Source organism: Toxotes jaculatrix, chromosome 7 (genome assembly GCF_017976425.1).
Source record: "Toxotes jaculatrix isolate fToxJac2 chromosome 7, fToxJac2.pri, whole genome shotgun sequence".
Lineage (NCBI taxonomy): Eukaryota > Metazoa > Chordata > Actinopteri > Toxotidae > Toxotes > Toxotes jaculatrix.
In genome coordinates, this window is record NC_054400.1 from 12,669,537 (window position 1) to 12,687,967 (window position 18,431).

Genomic DNA, 18,431 nt, shown 5'->3' on the forward strand with positions numbered 1-18,431 from the left:
AAGAGCCAGGAAAGAGGAAATGGACAAAGAATAGAATGGAGATGTTGGAGAAATGGATGTTGGTGATGAAATGAAAGAATAGAAATGGAAGTGAAGGTTGAAAGCTGGGTGGAAGTGAAAGCTAAGAGAATGGAAGAATTTCAGAGGAATTAGTAAAACTGAAGGACATTTCCTCCTTGTTCATGGCTTTGTCCTGAAGCTGTCCCACTAGTATAGTGCAATCACAACATTTCAACACTTCAATTAGGCACTTTACTGATGTAATTATTCTCTGTAGAGGTAAACCGAAGTATTAAACTTTTCATTTCAACCAATTGTCCCATGCCTCAACAAAACCACCTTTGTGTTTGACTGTTATACACTTCAACTGCCAGTGTCTGGCTAAATGCTTTATTCCCCAAAGTGAAGCCTTTCGAAGCCCATTTGACTGTTTAATGGACCTGTGTGCGTGTGTGTTTGAGTGTTTTTCACTAGCAGTGGCACAGTTTCAAGGTCTTGATGCATTTGAGGGAGTTAAAGGGTACAAACTGAAACACGGTTGACCTGATGTACTCTCTCACATATGCGCAGGCACATCACAGTACACAGCAAATGAATGCATGATTTGAATAGACAAGCTATCACGCAGAGAAAAATGGTTTTGAAGCAGCTTTTGTGTTGTTAATTGGTTCCACTTCTTTTTTTTTTATCAAAGTGGAGATCTCACCCTTTTGAAAGGACCTCAAACAAGATAATTACAGTGTTTGACTGGTCTTTTCTTTGTGACTGAGTGTCTCCATGGTGGAGTCCTCTCACATACATTTATAACAGTGAGATCTTACGCATTCATGAAGAAAGCCACAAGCACAGGCCATAACAAGTCATGGATAAACAAGTCATGGATAAACAATTAGATTTTAGATCTCTCGTGCATGTTCGGCAACTCTGGAATGTAACGCAGTGGTATTGTTTTGTTGTGGTGGCACTGATTTACAGGCCAACATGCAAGACACACACACATCAGTTTGCAAGAAAGTCTAGCTCACCTCAGCACTCTGTATCCTGCACACTCGTTAATTTGCCCTTCCCATTGACTTTTTACATGCATGCAAAGAACAATAGTGAAAGTGTTGATTATTTAATTCAGGGGGGTTAATGTTTAACAAACACATGTACACAAACTGAAATGCACACAGGAAAGCACACATACATATAGAGAATTAACACTGGCAGCTGCTTGAGTTATTTTTAGTCTGGCTCTTGGTGTGTGGGCAAGGGGTTGGGTGAGGGAAGTTTATGTTGGGTTGGGATATACGTTTTCATTTTGTTTACATTGCATTCTCTGAATAGAGACAACGAGATCCCTGGGTTGTGTGTGCATATGCTGACGCTTGTGCGCAGCCACATGTCCAGCAAACACAGGCACACACACATGCACTGATGATGTCAGCTTATCATAGCCTGGTGCTGCATAGCATACAACTGGTATATGCAGTAAGTATAGTGTAGTACCACATATTTATAGCACAGAGTTGGATGTAATTTTTTCTTTAAAATGTACAGATGTAATTTCCGATTCTGTCCTATTTCAGATTTGTTGTTTGTAATGTAATTATACTCACAATGAAATCTATGAAATTGGCTGTGTGCACATACCTAACTAATGTCCTCTCATCATATCAGATATATAAGAAAGTATCAGTTACATAATTAGTCATTTGATGTATGGGTGGTATGGGTCAGGTACCTGTTTGTAGGCAAGAGTGGTACTTTAATCAAATGATCTATTGCCTGTTTTTAGCTCATCCTTTGAAATGAAACCCAGTGTGGATGGCATGCTTACTTGGAACTGACCTGCGCGTAACAAGAACAGCGTATTCAAACAGGCCAAGCTTTGAAGGAAAGATAATTGGATTCCCTATTTACAGCAAAACTGGAGAGACAAAGCTTTCAGAAAAATACCAATGTTCATGCAGCTACACTACCACACATTTGGCCTGCTGAAGTGTTCATCATTCAGCATAATGATTCACATAGAGTAATGTTAAAAAAAATTAAGAAGGCAGTAAACTGTCAGGCCAAGTGCTATATTTTAACTCAGGTGGTAATGGAACCTCCTGTTAGAGCCGTACATTAACTCGTGGCTGTGTTATAAGTTGTAAAATGTTTTATTGTTTTGAGTATTTTATGTATTTATCAGAAAGCAGGCAGCAGAGATGACAGAAAATGAGAGGGAGAGAGAGAAAGATGGCAATGACATGCAAAAGCCTCAGGGCCAGATGCAAACCTGCAGTGTTGTGGTGCATGGTCTGTACTTTAACCCTTAGGCCATGAGGGTGCTCCTTTTCCTACTCCTAAAATGATATTACTGTAAACCCTTTTCATGACCCGGTAAAAATGATTTGTTGTGTTATTATTGTGTATGTTATTAATAATTATTACGATGATAAAACTAGTGAAAATGTGCCAAATACTTATAACAAGCACATTAATGGCTTGATCAGCTAGAACTTGTAAGACTTGTACTGTTGCTGCAGAAATTCATGTCTCTATGTAAATCCTCTGTCCTAACAGACACTCTCTGTGCAGCTGCCATTGCCACTTACTCAGCTCTGATATTTGCCAAAGATGTTCCAAAGCCAAGAGTGCTAAACTGGGCTCACCTGTCTCCGTCTTTCACTGGTCTGTAGTATTTGCCAGAGAAATTGTCATCTAAAACTGATGGCCATCATCTCTGGCTAGGCTTGTAGTGTTCTCCAGTAATATCCTAATACCAAGAGAATGCAGCTACAGCTAGACACACCTGTCTCTGCCTGTCTTCTGCTAGTCTGTTGTTTTTGCCAAAGAAAATACAAATCCCAAGAACATTAGGGGTTTGTGAAGGTAGCCCGTAGATATTCTGAGGCCAAGAACACTGTGTTAAGCTCATCTGTCTCCACATTTTTAATTCTTCTACATTTGCCAGATATAGCTTACAGTAAGCCAAATGCACTCATGTTTAGGCCAGCCAGCACTGTTGAATGATACCCAAATGGGCAGCTGGAACAGTGTGGAGAATCATCTGGACTGATTGGAACAGAAAAATAAGAAGCTACATTTCATAAGTGCTGAGTAATTACTATAAGTGAGTTTCAGGGTGTAAGGCTCAATCAGAACATAAACTGTACACTCAGCAGTTTTATTCCAAATAAAATAAACTTCTAATTATAGTTACAAATGACTCTATAATAAATTGTAATCAGCATGTTTTGAAAGACAATATACTCACAGATACAATTTGCCATCTTCTCCTGTAGTTCTCACATTAACTGTTATCAGTTCAGTTTGGCTGGGATTTGCTTAAATTCAGCCAAATGACTCAGTGTATATTTATTTTTGCCCTCATTTTATTACATAGTCAGATGACACCATGTTCAACTCAGACAGAGAGTGTAATCCTAAGTGTAGTTTTGAACATATCTATGCATCTTTTTGGGATAAAAAAAAAATGTATCTGTTTCCAAAGCACCATGCTGCATGTTAATAACACAAAATAAGCTCTATTTGTAAATATATAAGATTCAGGGGTGTACACATTGAGGCAAACATTCTAGTCTGTATCTTGTTCCCTCTCATCCTTCCTTGACCTTTCTTTCCCCCACCATTTCCACCATCCTTCTTCATGCCCATCTGTTGAAAATGCTATGATTTTATGGTGGAAAAAAGAAGCTGAAGGAATTCCATAACTTCAGGTATTTGCTCAACATCAGAGCCAGGATCATTTTATGATCACTGTTGTATCACTGTCACATAGGTTTCTAAGGTATCTGACTCAGTGGCACTCAGAAAACATCTGGAGGCCAGTGTGTGTGTGTGTGTGTGTTAGCAAAAAGAGCCAGGGAGAGACAGAAAGCAAGAAATGGGTGAGGTAAACAGAAATTTGGACAACAAACGGAGAATCAAAAATAAGATGAAAAAAATAGAAGTAAAATAAATGTAAGCCAGTAAATCTTTCATCTGTGTGAGTGAATTTCTCTGAGTGATACTGACTCACATCGATATCCGTAACCCTTTCAACAGACCTAAGGCCAGATGTCAAATATGAAGAACACTTCCTGGTCCAACTGTGGATCATTTTGATGAGCAGGCTGTCTCAGCACTGAGTACTGGACCCAGCTGTAATACTGTCTCTTTACCCTGCCTTTCTTTCTTCTGCTTGATATACTGTGTTGTTTCTGTTATTTCTGCCTCATAGAAATAACTGTGAGCTCCCAGAGAGAAAAAATAAGCCATAAAGTAGGACAGGACTAAAATTATGAGATATTATTTGTCCTTTTCTTAATCAAATTAAATACACATTTTAGGTAGTTCTGTGCCTTTCAAAATCCCACTGTTTATCCTTATGATAATTACACACAGTGCTGATATAGTAAGTACTTAAGTATATCATTTGAGACCATAGTTCAGTGCTGGATAGATCTTACAAAACTTCAGCAGTAAAGGCCTGTTAATCCTGAAACTCTGCTTTAATCCGTCCCATTTGGGACCCCCTAGAATCATGTGGATGTCCTCATCCAGTCTGGGGCCCCCAGTACCATTGGTTTCCCTTATGGAGCCCCAGCATGTATTGAATTTGCCTTTAAGGCTGAGATTCCTAAACCCCTCCTGCCCAGGACCCACACTTGAAACAATGCAATCTCCATCTGAGTCTCATGAAATCACACCAGGGCTTTCGCTGGGTTGGGTTTAACCTGTGTTGTGCAATTTAAACAAGTTTGACGGCACTGACATGACTTTGATAAATCCCGATTTGCTCTGGGGATCGGTCCGGTACGTCTCTGGTTCTTGAGTTGTATGGTTTTAGTCAAGATTGTCGTTGCGTGTTTGTCAGGCAGCTGCAGTGAGAAAGTTTTGTGATTTCTATCTATGTGCAGTTGCACTGTGGAAATGTCTAGTATGTGTTTCGCAAACAGACTGGCTACGCTCCAATTATGGTCCATGGAGTCATTAGTTTATTCCATTACACTTTAAATCTTTTAAACGATGATGGCAATTTTCAACGTGGGAGTTGCCATGAAGTGAGCATGACGGAAAATCACCAGGTCAAGAATCATTAATAATAAGAAAAGGTGCTTTAAACAGAGCATCCCTGGGCGTGTGCAGAGATAAATACTGTGGAAATGTAGGGGTATTTGTATTTTGCTATTTGTGTGTGACTGCATGCCAATGTGTGTTTGCCTGTCCCTGTATCTGTGTGTCTTTCTTAACACCTCCCTGTGAGCTCCTCTGTTTATATGTACAGTTTTTACTTCTTGGTCAGTCTGCGGTGAAAGAAAGCTATAAAAGTTTAAATTAGATTTCAAAAGACAACGCAGGACTCCAGTCCTCCCATCTACTGTTTTACTGCCCCGTGACTCCGGAGACAGTGCAGGCAGTTAGACTAGCTTACTCCTATAGACACTACCATTAAACCAAACAATTGCATTACAGTTTCATGTAAAAATAAAACATCTGTATATATCTATATATCTATCTATAGATATATAGATATAGATATAGATATCTATCTATATCTATATGTTTGTGTATATATATATATATGAATGCAATGTTACATGAAATTGTTTTTATGATGCTTGATTTATGATTTTATGGAAAACTTCTAAGAATTACAGCCTAAAGTGAACAGCACTTAGACTGTTCATCTGTTTTATTACCTGAAATTATACCAGCATATAAGATTTTACAACTAACTTGTCTCAGATATATCTCTTCTTCATAAGTGTTATTTATTGTTTAATGGACTTCATGTCCTCCATTGTCCAAAATCAATAAAATATGTATAGTAGCAGTATATTCTAACTGCCATCCCTCATATTTTCATCTTTACTCTGTTATTCACACATGTTCTCATTCAGTTATTTGTATTTTATGACCATTATTTAGTTAATACAATGATGGACAGATTCCTCTTTCTGTGGAGTGGTTATAGAGGCATTCCTCCCCCTGTTCTCTCTGCTCTGTTGGGGATTTGATGCAGTACTGTTGACCTGCAGGCTGTTAGAGACATTGCCTCCTTTCTCCTACCCTGGTGGGGTTTAACTTAATGTGTCTGTTTCCTCTCATGGTCTGCTTTTAAGACTCCTTAGGGTAACAGTCAACTGCTGCCTGTTTTTGTTAGAAAGTGAGCTACTATAAAATGCTTGTTTGTTGCCATGTTACCACAGGAAACACAGTTGTGATATGTTTAGGTATTTTCTGTCTGTTCATCAGCTTCTTCTGTGTTAACCCTCACTATGAAAGAGGACCTTCTGTGCAGCCCTAATCAAACATGTCTTCATCTACACAGACATCTACACGTACTGTATCTTACAGAGTAAGATACAGCAAGAGATATTGACCTGAATATGAAGTAGTGGGGCTTTGGGTCAAGTCAGGTCTGAGTGCCAACTTTTTTTCTATCTGATAACCAGACAGAGACTCTCATTTAAACCACAGTGGATTCATACCCTCCGGCTGCGGCAGAGCTTAAAGAGTGTGACTGCAATTGTTCACACACTGTACTGCAAATTTTCTGTAAGTTTATTTAATTGAGTAATGTTTTTGTAGTGAAACCGCTGCAGTTTTAACATATTTTGCTCCTCTGGTCTGGTCAGTGTCCATGTTTCTTTTAGGATCTCATGTGATGTCATACTCAGCTGAAAGGCCTGTCGAGGCCTCTGTGGAGATAGCGGTGGGAGGTAATGGATAAGGAACAGGGAGGATCACACGCGCACACACACATACACAGATATATAGACACAGGAATAGAGCTCACACACACACTAAACACAGACTTACAGTACCACAGTGATCTGTGGGTGACCCCTGTCTCCTTTGGTCTTGCCTAATGTGAGGACTGATAAAGACAGACAGACTCAGCTTCCCGATCTATTTAAAGGCCAATTCGAGATAAACTCACCCACTGGTCTTGAGACTGGCAGAGAACTAACACAGTTGTTTTTGGATTTAATCATACCAGCAAAGGAATGTTACAGCAGTTGGTGAAATCAGGACTTGTAGTCTGTGTTCACTCATGATCCTTCTTTCTGTCTTTGAGTATGTAGCTGTAACTGCACCATACTTACATTGGGTCCCCCAACCTTACACACACACACACACACACACTCGCATGCAGTCTCACTTACTAGACACCCAAAAGCTGAACCACACGTGGCAATGATTCTGCAAGTCACTATGTTCTTAGTGTTGTCCTGGCATTTTCTCCTGGTCACGTTGTTCTGTCTGCTTCAGTTTAAGGTAAAACTGAAAAAAAAAAAAGCCTGAAACTAGACGAGCACACTTTCCCCTTTTTCCTAATAAGGTACAGAAAAAGAAATAAATACTGAAGTGCTCCTTCAGGAATGACGACTGCATACATTTTAGAGAGGGCTTTGTTTTAATAATCATTATCACTTTTGTTTAAAAAGGATGACCTCATTCCAGGAAAAGGAGTAACTGAGAGGAGGTGAGCAAGACAATTCAAATAAAACTGAGAGGGATCGAAAGGTGCAGAGATGGAATAAAAAGAGAAAGAGAGATGAGAAGAGAAAAATAAATAAACTGTAATGACTGTCAAGTATAGAGCTTTTTTTTTTTTAATATAGACTGAAAAAACAAAGTCAGAGCCGTAGTTTCACTTAATGGCCCTGGGGCACAGTTGTGCCTGTACATAAATTACCAAGCGGCTAGTCCCGAATTTACAGAGTAAGTGGAGGAAACGTCTCAGTCTCTCTGAATCATGTGTTTCATACTCAAATCTGTTGCTGGGTCCCATGGGAAAGAAAAGACAAGTTTGATCTTATCAAAGTTGGATGGATTCACAGAAACACAAAGAAAAAAACTACCAAGTCACAATATCATTCTGCCTCTTCTACACTATATTTTCTCATCACTTTGCTCTTTAGTGCTGCCTTGTTAGTGTTAAGGAGAAGAAAGGAAAAAAGAGGGAAGAAGAATGGAAAAATTGTGAATTTAGATTATTTGAAAAATGACAAATATCAGCAACATTTGATTTTTCAAATGTTGAATTGATTTGTTCAATATTGACTTAATGTGTTTTGACTAGAGTGGGATAAGATCGTTCCCTTCTGTCTTTGGCAGGAATGTAAAAGTTACCACAAAAACATGCAACAGATGCCAAAAATGTCTCACCAAGACAAATTAGGCGAAAATCTAAGATAAGATCATGGCTCATAAAAACCAGACTGGATTTAAGGCAAACAGAGCCACAGTACAGCTTTATTAAAGAAAACCGAACCATCTATAACTGGGTCTATCATGTTCAGGTTTTTCACACATATAATATTCGGAAATATTCAACGTGCAGTTAATCTAAAAATAGAGCTGGACAAACGTACCGTGTGTCAACATGTGCTTATGTGTATGTTCATTCATTTAAAGCTTATTTACAGGTGTAGATGTCTTTGAGAGTATGAACTGGTCCTTGTAGCCTGTGTTTTCTCACTACCCCAGTAACATTTCCTGGGCCAACCTGTCATGCCTGGAATCACTGTCACCACACCCTGCGCAATACGTCATTTGTGTGGGTGTATGTGCTTGTTAACTGGCCTTTGTCCATTCACTAACTTTGACATTTCTGCCATTCCGATGGAAGCATATTTCATTTAAGAGCTGTATTATATATGTGTGTGTGTGTGACTTTTTAAACGAGACAGACTGAAGTGATTGATTGCAAGGAGCCACATGTATGCGTGCATGTAGCATGTGTGTGTATAGTTTTTAAGAGTATACCCATGCTCTTTCTGTTTGAGTAAACAAAAGGTCACACATGAAGGCATTGTGTGACAGAATCACTTCCACTTGTTAAATTCCTGCAGACATGTATACCTTGGCTGTTTGTGCCTATTTGTGTATCTGTGCCTATATTTGTGTCGTAGACAGTGTGTATTCGGCTTCTACAGGCGTTACTGACAGATCCCAGTCAGTGTCATCTCTAAACCTCTAAAACTCCCCTGCTTCTTGACTACACATATACACACACACACACTCACACACACAGACAGACAGGGAACAATCTCTTATTGATTCAGTGTGGCTGGTTTGCTTGCTGGTGAAGCTAATGGCATGTCAGGGTGCAGCCCTGGAAACATCGGTCAATGATCTCACTCGAGTAAGAATAGACCAGAGAGATTAAACACAAATGCACAACTGAGAACACAGAATAGTCGGGAGGGCTCGGGTGATTTGAGAGGAGATGAAGCAGAGATGGCATCCTTGTCTTTATGACGTGTCAATTTAGTGCATAATTTTATGTAAAACTGTAAAGAGACTCAAAGCAGCATAAAGTTAAAGTATGGGGGAACATTAAAACACATTTCAGAAGAAACTCTTATCAAATATAGAACAGTTCTGCTCATCCTAATTCAAAAATAATGAATTAGGAAAACATAAAAAAATCAGACCAGGCAAACTAAGAAAATATGTTTAAAAATACAAATCGTGCTGATGACTTTTCGAAGAGACGTAGAATAAATATTACCATAAATGATTTTTATACTATACTATGCTACAAAAAATATGAAAACATGTTTAAGTGCTACCATCGTAACCATAGCATGCACTCGGATGTGGAAAGGTATCAAAGAAAAAACAAAATCGCTGTCACCACAGCTGATTGCAGGAGAAACACAGACTCACAGTTAAATGAAAAGAACAATTGCTCTGTTATATAAAACTTCCATGAACATGAAACACGGTACTGGAAACACAGATACGTAGATCCTGACAGTTAACATGGAACATGCAGAGTTACAAAGAACAGAAACAGGGATTATAGCAGCTGCTCTTAGACTATGAAATTAAACTGCTGGTGGGTCTCCACACTGAGAAGAATGCACACATTCACATATTCTCCCCTAGTAAACTTTTCCATCTGGTGTGCAGGAGGTAGACATATGAAATGTCATGTTTGTCACTGTCACACTGTCAGTGTCTTTATTGCATCCACTTACTCTCTGACCCTCACACATTCGAGTTATGGAGGAACATTCCTGTGGCAAAGTGTCTGATACAGTGTAAGGTCTTGTTGTTCTTCTGATATAAGTGCTAGAGGCCCTCAATGATTTTCAAGTTTAAACAAAAGCATATATAAGTTATATATTTTTGGGAATTTTCAAAATGAAAACAAAGTCAGAGTTTATTTGGCTGTTGCTGTGTTAATGTGTATGGTATAAATCCATTTCAAAACACTTTCTCCAAGGTCCAGTTGACACTGACAGCTACTTAGGTTTCATGAAGATAAACATGGATAGTTGCATCTCTCATGAGTTTTCCCAAAGTCATTGCTTGTTTAGAAGCCTGAAATCACCTTTGATGATGTAAATCCCCAGTGAAAACGTTTGAAAGCCTCTGAATTAAATTAGGCTCTGTTTCTCATTCACTTTCCACTAGGCTTTTTTTCTGCCTCTTACCATATGACCCCAGCACATTTCCATGTCGGTGCTTCCAGTTATAGCTGCAGTATAATCGAGGCTACAGCACACAGGCATGGCGGTGACGTATCTGAAAATGCCTACTCGATACCCTGGTGTTCTCCTTCCTACTCTATCTGCCTCATTTCCATGCCGTTGGTTGCGCAAGTGAGACCATTGCTGCATTCAGATCAGCTTTGATGTCGCTTTGCTGTTGCGCTCACTGGGTTCTTGTTGACTTGTTGGACTATTTACAATAGTTTGTCCATGGAAACTCAGAGGGCAGGCATACTGCTGATATCAGGAATTTCTTTAACACTTAAGCAGTTGCTCAGGGGTGTTATTTTGATTTTGGTTGAGCCTTCGAGGCAGACCACACATAAAATCCCACCCTCGTACTGCAATTGTCAAACCATAACCACAGTCAGGGTTCTTTAACCATCCATATCTCATCCATACAGTATTTCATTGGTAAAGCCTGGTAGGGGAAGTAAACAGCTTGGGAGACTCACTTGAGGGCCAAAAAGCTCTTATAGATAATTAGCTCACATCTGGTCATTATTCTCCCCTCCTTCTGCATGTTCTTTAAACTTTGCCTCTCTCAGAGAATTACGTATATATGAAATGAAATCCACAGGTATAATGGATGCTGTTGTGTGACTGCTCAAAATAGGATTTAAACTGTTTCCCTGGACTGTTATTGTGGCAGTTCCTGGGAGTTGTAGAGTATTTTTTATTATATTTCTCTCATAATTTTATGCTATACTGCCATTTTTGCTACAGGTGTTAATATCGTTTAATATCTTCACATCTCATGTTAACGGAACATGACACCCACTGTTGGAAAACCAAAACTAGTTGGGAACAAGAGGCAGTGAGGAAAAGGACAAGTCTATGAGTGGTATCTGTGGACTGATGTGTTTCTAGCTACTACAAAGCTGCCGGTTCATATTTACAGAGGTGAAGGACATGAACCTCCCTGTGGAAGTTTCTAGAAGGGCTGCTCTGAGAGGAATGTGGGGCTGCTGACATTTACACGTCTTCAGTTACTGCAAAGTTTACTTAACCTTTAATTTATGTTAACTCGTATTTTTGCTGTTATATCATGCTCAATAAAGCTCTGATGCACTGAACAACACTATGTGAGTTACTTTCATTTGTCCCATATGTGTAAATGTTTATTGTTGTTATTTAGGAAATTCGTTCTATTGAACACTTAATATAATTGTACTGATCTGTGTTGTAAATTAATTGTTTCAGTTAATTTTGCATCAATAAAGTGCTGTCCTGTCACATCGGTATAATCATAAAATTAATTTTAGGATAAAGTGCTAAACCGATATCACTTCTGAGTACATTTGAGAGTGTGGATAGTTACAGGCATGTTCCTCAGATGACCTTTTGGGGAGCTCGTGGCTCAAAGTAGCATCAAGAGTATCAAACACCAAAGAGTATCAGATTGATTCAGCCCTTTTTATACTAAAAGCAGCTGGTTTCAAAAGCACACATACTCTGAAAGAGACCACATTTTTCAGCTGCAGCAACTCAAATTTCATAGTTTGACACACAGACGCAGTAAGACTCTTGGATTCTGCCATAGCTGATGACAGAAACCTCTCCATGTTGGTCTCTCTCCTAAGAGTTCAGGTTTAGTCGTAATTCACCATAACCACAGCTTCTTTCAACCTCAGTAAGATCAAAAAATGTTACTGTATAATCTTAACAGTTTTGAATGACAATGTAAATATCAGCAAACACTTTTGAAGAGCTTGTGTACTTTTACCCGCACGGTATTGGCTGACAGTCACGTAAATCTATGATAAGCATGAATATTCAGATATCAGAAACAGATATCTTTCAAAGGAAAAATTGAAATGAAAAAGAATGGCAGTTGTGCAATCATAACATTCTCTTTCCCTTTCTCCTCCCTTTTCCAGGGCCTCCAGTCTTCCCAAACCTCCTCCTATGGCACCACAGGTACTGTAAGACCACATGTCACTGAAATAACAGAAAATTGCACAGCATGTCTAGTTATAGATACAAGAAAAGCATAGTATATTACTGTTTAATTAAGGCAAAGCACACCAAGTGAAAAATGAGATTCTAACTGGATATATACATTTTAAGATATTATATTTTAAATCTATACTTTAAATCTTAAATTCCTTGTGCCAAATTTTCAATTTTTTTCTTTTTTTTTTAATTGGGTCTTGAATGGTTTTTATTTTTCATTTAACAAAGTTTATTTCCTAATCAACGAACTACTGTATGGAGTTACTATTGAACAGGCTAATACTAATCATATAAAAGTTGTTGAAGTTACTTAATATGACAGCATAAAAAGAAAAAAGAATAATTCACCTGGTGTTCTAAGTGCTTTGAATACTTAAGTTATTACACCCTTCTGAAACGGTGCCATACACATTTTTTGTTGCATGAAAACCATTCTGTCTTGTTTTATTTATTGTATTTTTTCTGTCATTAATACATTTATGTTTATGCTGATGCGTTCCTATTCAAATAAATTCAGGGACTACATTTTTAAATTTCTAGGGACTGATCTTGATTTTTTTTTTCAGCTGTTTTTAAAATTGGATGAGACTTTATTATTTGGGCAAATTATATTGGACACATATCCATAGATCATTACCTGGGAGGCATCAGTATAGCATGTGCTGTGATTTATTGTGGTGTGTATTTGCATGCTCTTCTCTCACATTGGTAGGGCGACAGATCAGACATCATAAAACCAGTGGCCCTCACCCACCCACCTCCTCCACCCCATTCCCACCCTCACTCCTCCAGTCCCTCCACCATCCCCTACAATAAATCCCCCCGACCTTATGGAGGCTGCGGATCAGAGAGCGAATATCCTCCGTCACAGTCACCATTTGCTGCCTTCATCCCATCCCCATCCTCTGCCTTCACTCCTGCCTCCTCCCACACCAGTCCTCCTCCTCCTCCGCCACCTCCTGTCTCTTACCCATCCTCTTCCTCCTCCTCCCCCCCTGTCCTCGTTCCACCTCAGCCATCAGTGTATAACACACCAATCAACCTGTACTCCACTGAGAACGCCTGTGAGGTGGCCATGGGGCAGAGGCGGGGCCTATTGGAGAGTCAGGGTGGAGCCTTGCCACTGCAGTTTAATGGGTGAGTGGCGGTCTCTCCAGCCAATCGAATGAATCAATTCTTGGTTCTTTGGCTATCTCCAGCTTTCTTTGTGTTCAAGCTGTCAAATGGGGTACGGGGTCACTGACAGGTCAAACCTCCACTTTATAATTTTTACTTTACTGTTACTGTCTGTTGATGATTCCCTCACAGATTCATGCAATTTTTGAAAAAATAAAAGGCCTTTTGAAATAGCAGTAGCTACACCATTTGTTTGTGAGAAATGGAAGATGAAAATTTATGACACCAGTGTTAAATTCTGAAGTCTGCCCTTAGTTTGTTTAAGTTAGGCAAGTATAGGGTTACAAAAAATCCACTTCTGTTATGATTTACTAATGTGGTGTTTTGCCAAGACTATTTCAAAGTTTATGTTCATGACTGAAAATTGTTTATCTCATGCGGTCCTCTGATCAGGCCTGCCAGACTCTAACTTACAATTTTGAAATCTTGGCAGTGATTTTCAAAATCCTTTCTCATTATTAAATCACACTCAAATGTCTGTTGGTGTTTTTATATAAAAAAATAAATTTAAAAAAACAAACCAAAATGCTGTATTCTAAACACATTATTAAGATCTATGGTTGTAGTCAACAAGCCAAATTAAGCCTAATTAAGATGCCTCCGTTTGTGAGTCTTGTTTATTGTAGTGTTGAAATGTGACAGTCTCAACTTGGCACTGTGCAGCTGGAAGGAAATATGTAGCCAGAATTACTCAGTCAGTCATTTGTGTTCTGTGTCATGTTAGATAACTTAAACTACCAGTTTGGAAACACTGACATGTAAGCAAACTAAAATGGGTAATTGCACCATTTGTTTACTGTAGCAACTGGGAAAGCAAAATCTGCACTGAAAGACATTTATTAGCTGTGTTCTTGTGATGGAAAACTGGAGAAGTGATAGACTTTAAATCTCTTAAAATAATGGAAAATACTGTAAAACATAACTGATGTAGAACTAAAAATTGCAAGAGAGACGTAGGGACAAATAAAATATCCCTAACGTGATGGTTATATGGTTGGCCTATTGAAATGCACTCACTCTTGAGTGTATCTTTGATATTACTTTGCCTTCATTTTATCCTGAATCATTCATGATATTCTACAAAGACACCTCTTTGCTTTTCTAAGTGGAAAGTGGACCACTCCATTGCGGACCTTTACTTTAGATTGAGGTTAGATGTCTGAAAACAGCACCACATTTCAACTTTATTATTTGTTGCTCGCATTTGAAGAGAACCCTTATGCTTCATCTATTATGTTTGCCCTCTTTGCCTCTGCATCTCCTCCTTCTCTTTCGATATATCTGTCAGTTTATCGTGTTTCCCCCGCCATCCTTCACACCCAAGCTGCCTGTTCCAGTCTTTCTCAACAGAATTCCCCACCATCACTCACCCCCCACCCCGTTTGTTTTTCTCACAACCCCAACTCCTCTCTCTCTAGAGGCATAGTGAGTATAACTATGCTGTGATGCTATGATTAAGCTGTGTATATATAGCCTGCATTGGTAACTCGAGCTGTGTGGCATTCTCTTTGCTCTTCTAGAAAATCAGTCAGTCAGTAAAGGATTCAGCCTTTTATCCATGTAGATTTACACATACACGGTCTCCCTTCACAGACTACCAGACTTTCATCAAGCCGTTTTTCATTCATTCTTTTAGTGGATTTTCTTGAAACTTTAGGGGTATACATGGATGTTTTTGATTTATTTCACTCACTGACAGAATATACTTTTATGACTCATCATTTCTATCGTCATTTCATGTTTACACTCTCCTTTTACTCTTTTACTCTTTTCTCTGGGGAACAACAACACCAAAAAAAAAGGGTGGTTTCTCTTTCTGTGAGACTCAGCAGACACCAGTGAGCTGCACAATATGATCTTACACCATGAAGTCGTGCACACACGCAAGGACACTCAAGCTGGGTACATAGTCTTCTTCAAGTATCACAGATGACATTTAATAACACATTTAATAACACACACTATTTTTTTAAAGCTAGATCTTTCTTCAGAATTTGTGTGGTTTTGACTTGCATTTTTCACATAAACCTTTCTACCTGAATGTTCTTTTTCACTTTTTTTCCCCCTCTTTGCATTCCTTGTGATAGACTATTACAATAGTTATTTTGGTCATGCACAGTAGAGGTCAACATACAGATTCACTCTCACTGCTGGTCAGTATAAACAGTAACAGACATAAGGTTACAAAAGCATTGTCATCAGTTGTGGTCTTCATAATTATGGCTATTTTATCCTGACTTCTCTGTGTACTCAGCAGCAGGTATTTATTCTGGTATTAGTGAATCTCTTTATTTTATTCTGCTGCTGACATGCATACAGACTGATACTGTGAGACGGCATGTGTGTCCTTCCTTGCATCTTACTTGCTTGTATGCATGCTGTAAATGTGCTGTGTGGTTCGTTTCAGAGGGGATTTTTGAATAAAATGGCGAGAATTTGGACGTGTATGTCAGTGTTCTCTGTCTTTCTCTCCTTTTTTCAATCCTTGCCTTTCTACTTTGCAGACTAAAGCACCTCCTCCAGTCACAAAGTCAGTCTCTGAAGCATGTCAGATTATGAGTGACTACCTGTTTTCCTTTTTACCTGTTCCTCTGTGTGTGTGTGTGTGTGTGTGTGTGTGTGTGTGTGTGTGTGTGTGTGTGTGTGTGTGTGTGTGTGTGTGTGTGTGTGTGTGTGTGTGTGTGTGTGTGTGTGTTTGAATATTGTATCATGGCATCTGCATGCATTTGCTTATTAGCTTACTGCAGACATAGCTTTTTGTGCATTAAACATTTTGGCATGTTACATAAGGTAGTGTGTTGTCAATGCAATACTTATCATAATTTAATAAGATCAGCAATAACAATGTTTTATTGTTCAATTTTCTTAATTTCATGTTTACATTATGCAAGAACTACAGCATTGTAGCACACATGCATTCAGCTAATTAAAATTACAATGTGCTGAGGCGACAGTATAATTTTTACCTCAACTGTAAATCACAAATATTCATATTGACAGAGTGGCACACACAGGACTATACTGTGAGACGTGACTATATAGTGAGACACTTCCAGTATAACTGTAAGTGTATGACCAGACTCACATAGAGCTGTCAACACTCCCACACCCACATAGCTGCTGCTGTGACAAGAATGTGTTGAGAGACACTCATAAATCACTGTATTTGATGTGCTAGGTGAGTGTGTTGGTGGGTGTGTGTATTTATAGGTGATTTATTGACAGCAGTGCCAGAAAAGTCTAAAGTGCTCTTATGTGTATATGTGTGTGTATTTGCTTTTGAGTTGATTTATTGACAGTCAATTAGTAAGGGACCTTTCAGCACCCTGTTGCCACGAGAGATTGTGGCTACACGCACATTTGCTATTGCATTCGCACAAAACACAAACCAGACGTTTGTTATAATTATGCCGATCATCTCATCAAAACAAAGTGCATGTTTTCCTGTGTCGTTTGAATGAAAACATATATCTAAACACTTCCCAAACTGTCCAAATGATAAATGACTTAAAAAAAAAAAAAAAAGTCAACAAGTCAACAGCACCACCATGTGGTTGAAAATGGAAATTATTTCTTTTGCAATCCATGGATATTTCGGCTGTCTCTTGTGCATGCACTGGTAGTTTCGCTCCATAGGCTCATGCTTTCTCCTTTATGCCATCATTTTTCTGCAAGCTTTTAATTGTTAACTTTCCCTTTAAGTAATACTTAACATGTTAATCAGTTCTTCATGTCTTTATCTCTTCCCTGCCTTCCTTTTTTTGCTTTCCTCTTAGTGGACCTCAAAGTATTTTGAAGTAAGTCTGTTCATTGTAATTCCATTATGTCCTTATGGCTATTAGGAATATTGCTGTTTATTCTTCCCCTGACTTTATTGTATATTTCTGTTTTCCTCTGTCTTCTTTTTCTCTGTCATTGGTTCTCAAGAAAACCACAGCCACCAAGGTATCAGATTGGTATAGATAAAGACACCAAATGCATTTAACGAAGTGTGGCGTGATTCCCCCCCCCCCCCCCCCCCCCCCCCCCCTCTCATTCGTGTTTAATAAGCACAAATTTCAGGTTATTATTTTTAGTGTGCCACCTTGCCATCTCATGTAACATGTGATTATCTAACAGTTTAATCAATTTCCTTTGACTGAATTACTAATAATGGCAATACATGTACTGTATATTAATTTAAACTTCTTGTTTGAAAGTAACCAGCAAAAAGAAAACTAAACATGGGTTTGCCTCATAACACTTTGGTGGACAGAGCTTCTTATGACCCACTTACAGTACTAAATCAAGGAGTATGAAATGTTTTATAGGCTCCTGTGGAATCTAAAGTTATGCATTTCACTTTAATAGCTTATTATACCTCAGAGGAAATGACATCAATCTTCATCTCTGTTACTTTGATCATTAGATGAGAGGCAGTTTGTAAAATTAAAGGCGTATTTGCTGATGTCATCCATCTTCTTCTACCCTGTTCCTCCAGAGTTCCCAGGAAACACATTGTGGACACAGACATCCATTTTTACCATGTGCCCACTCATGCTGATGCCAGCAGGAAGCGCATAATGGAGGACACAGAGGACTGGCGCCCGCGCACCGGCACCACCCAGTCCAGATCCTTCAAGATTCTGGCTCAGATCACTGGCACCGAGCACGGTACATTACTGACTGACTGAAGTGAATGCAGTGACTGTCTTTGCAGAGTCATTACATGGACTGCTGTTAGGACATCTGAGCTAGTGAACAAACACATCTTAGTACAGTGGATCCTCTATTGTATCATTTATTTCTAAATCAAAGTGGGTTTTTTTTAGA

General features: G+C 38.8%; 1 protein-coding gene across 5 annotated transcripts in view; it reads left to right on the forward strand.

Moving 5' to 3' along the window:
• Positions 1-18,431, forward strand: part of pdlim5a (PDZ and LIM domain 5a) — a 57,522-nt gene that overhangs the window by 18,257 nt on the left and 20,834 nt on the right. For 2 of the 5 annotated variants that reach the window (XM_041041762.1, XM_041041761.1), the window contains exons 4-8: positions 12,368-12,407; positions 16,124-16,149; positions 17,396-17,416; positions 17,547-17,564; positions 18,100-18,272. In XM_041041762.1, the coding sequence (XP_040897696.1) occupies positions 12,368-12,407; positions 16,124-16,149; positions 17,396-17,416; positions 17,547-17,564; positions 18,100-18,272 (278 nt within the window). Of the gene's footprint in view, positions 1-12,367; positions 12,408-13,155; positions 13,581-16,123; positions 16,150-17,395; positions 17,417-17,546; positions 17,565-18,099; positions 18,273-18,431 lie in introns of all 5 variants that reach the window. The other 3 variants (XM_041041760.1, XM_041041759.1, XM_041041764.1) reach the window with 2 other exon arrangements.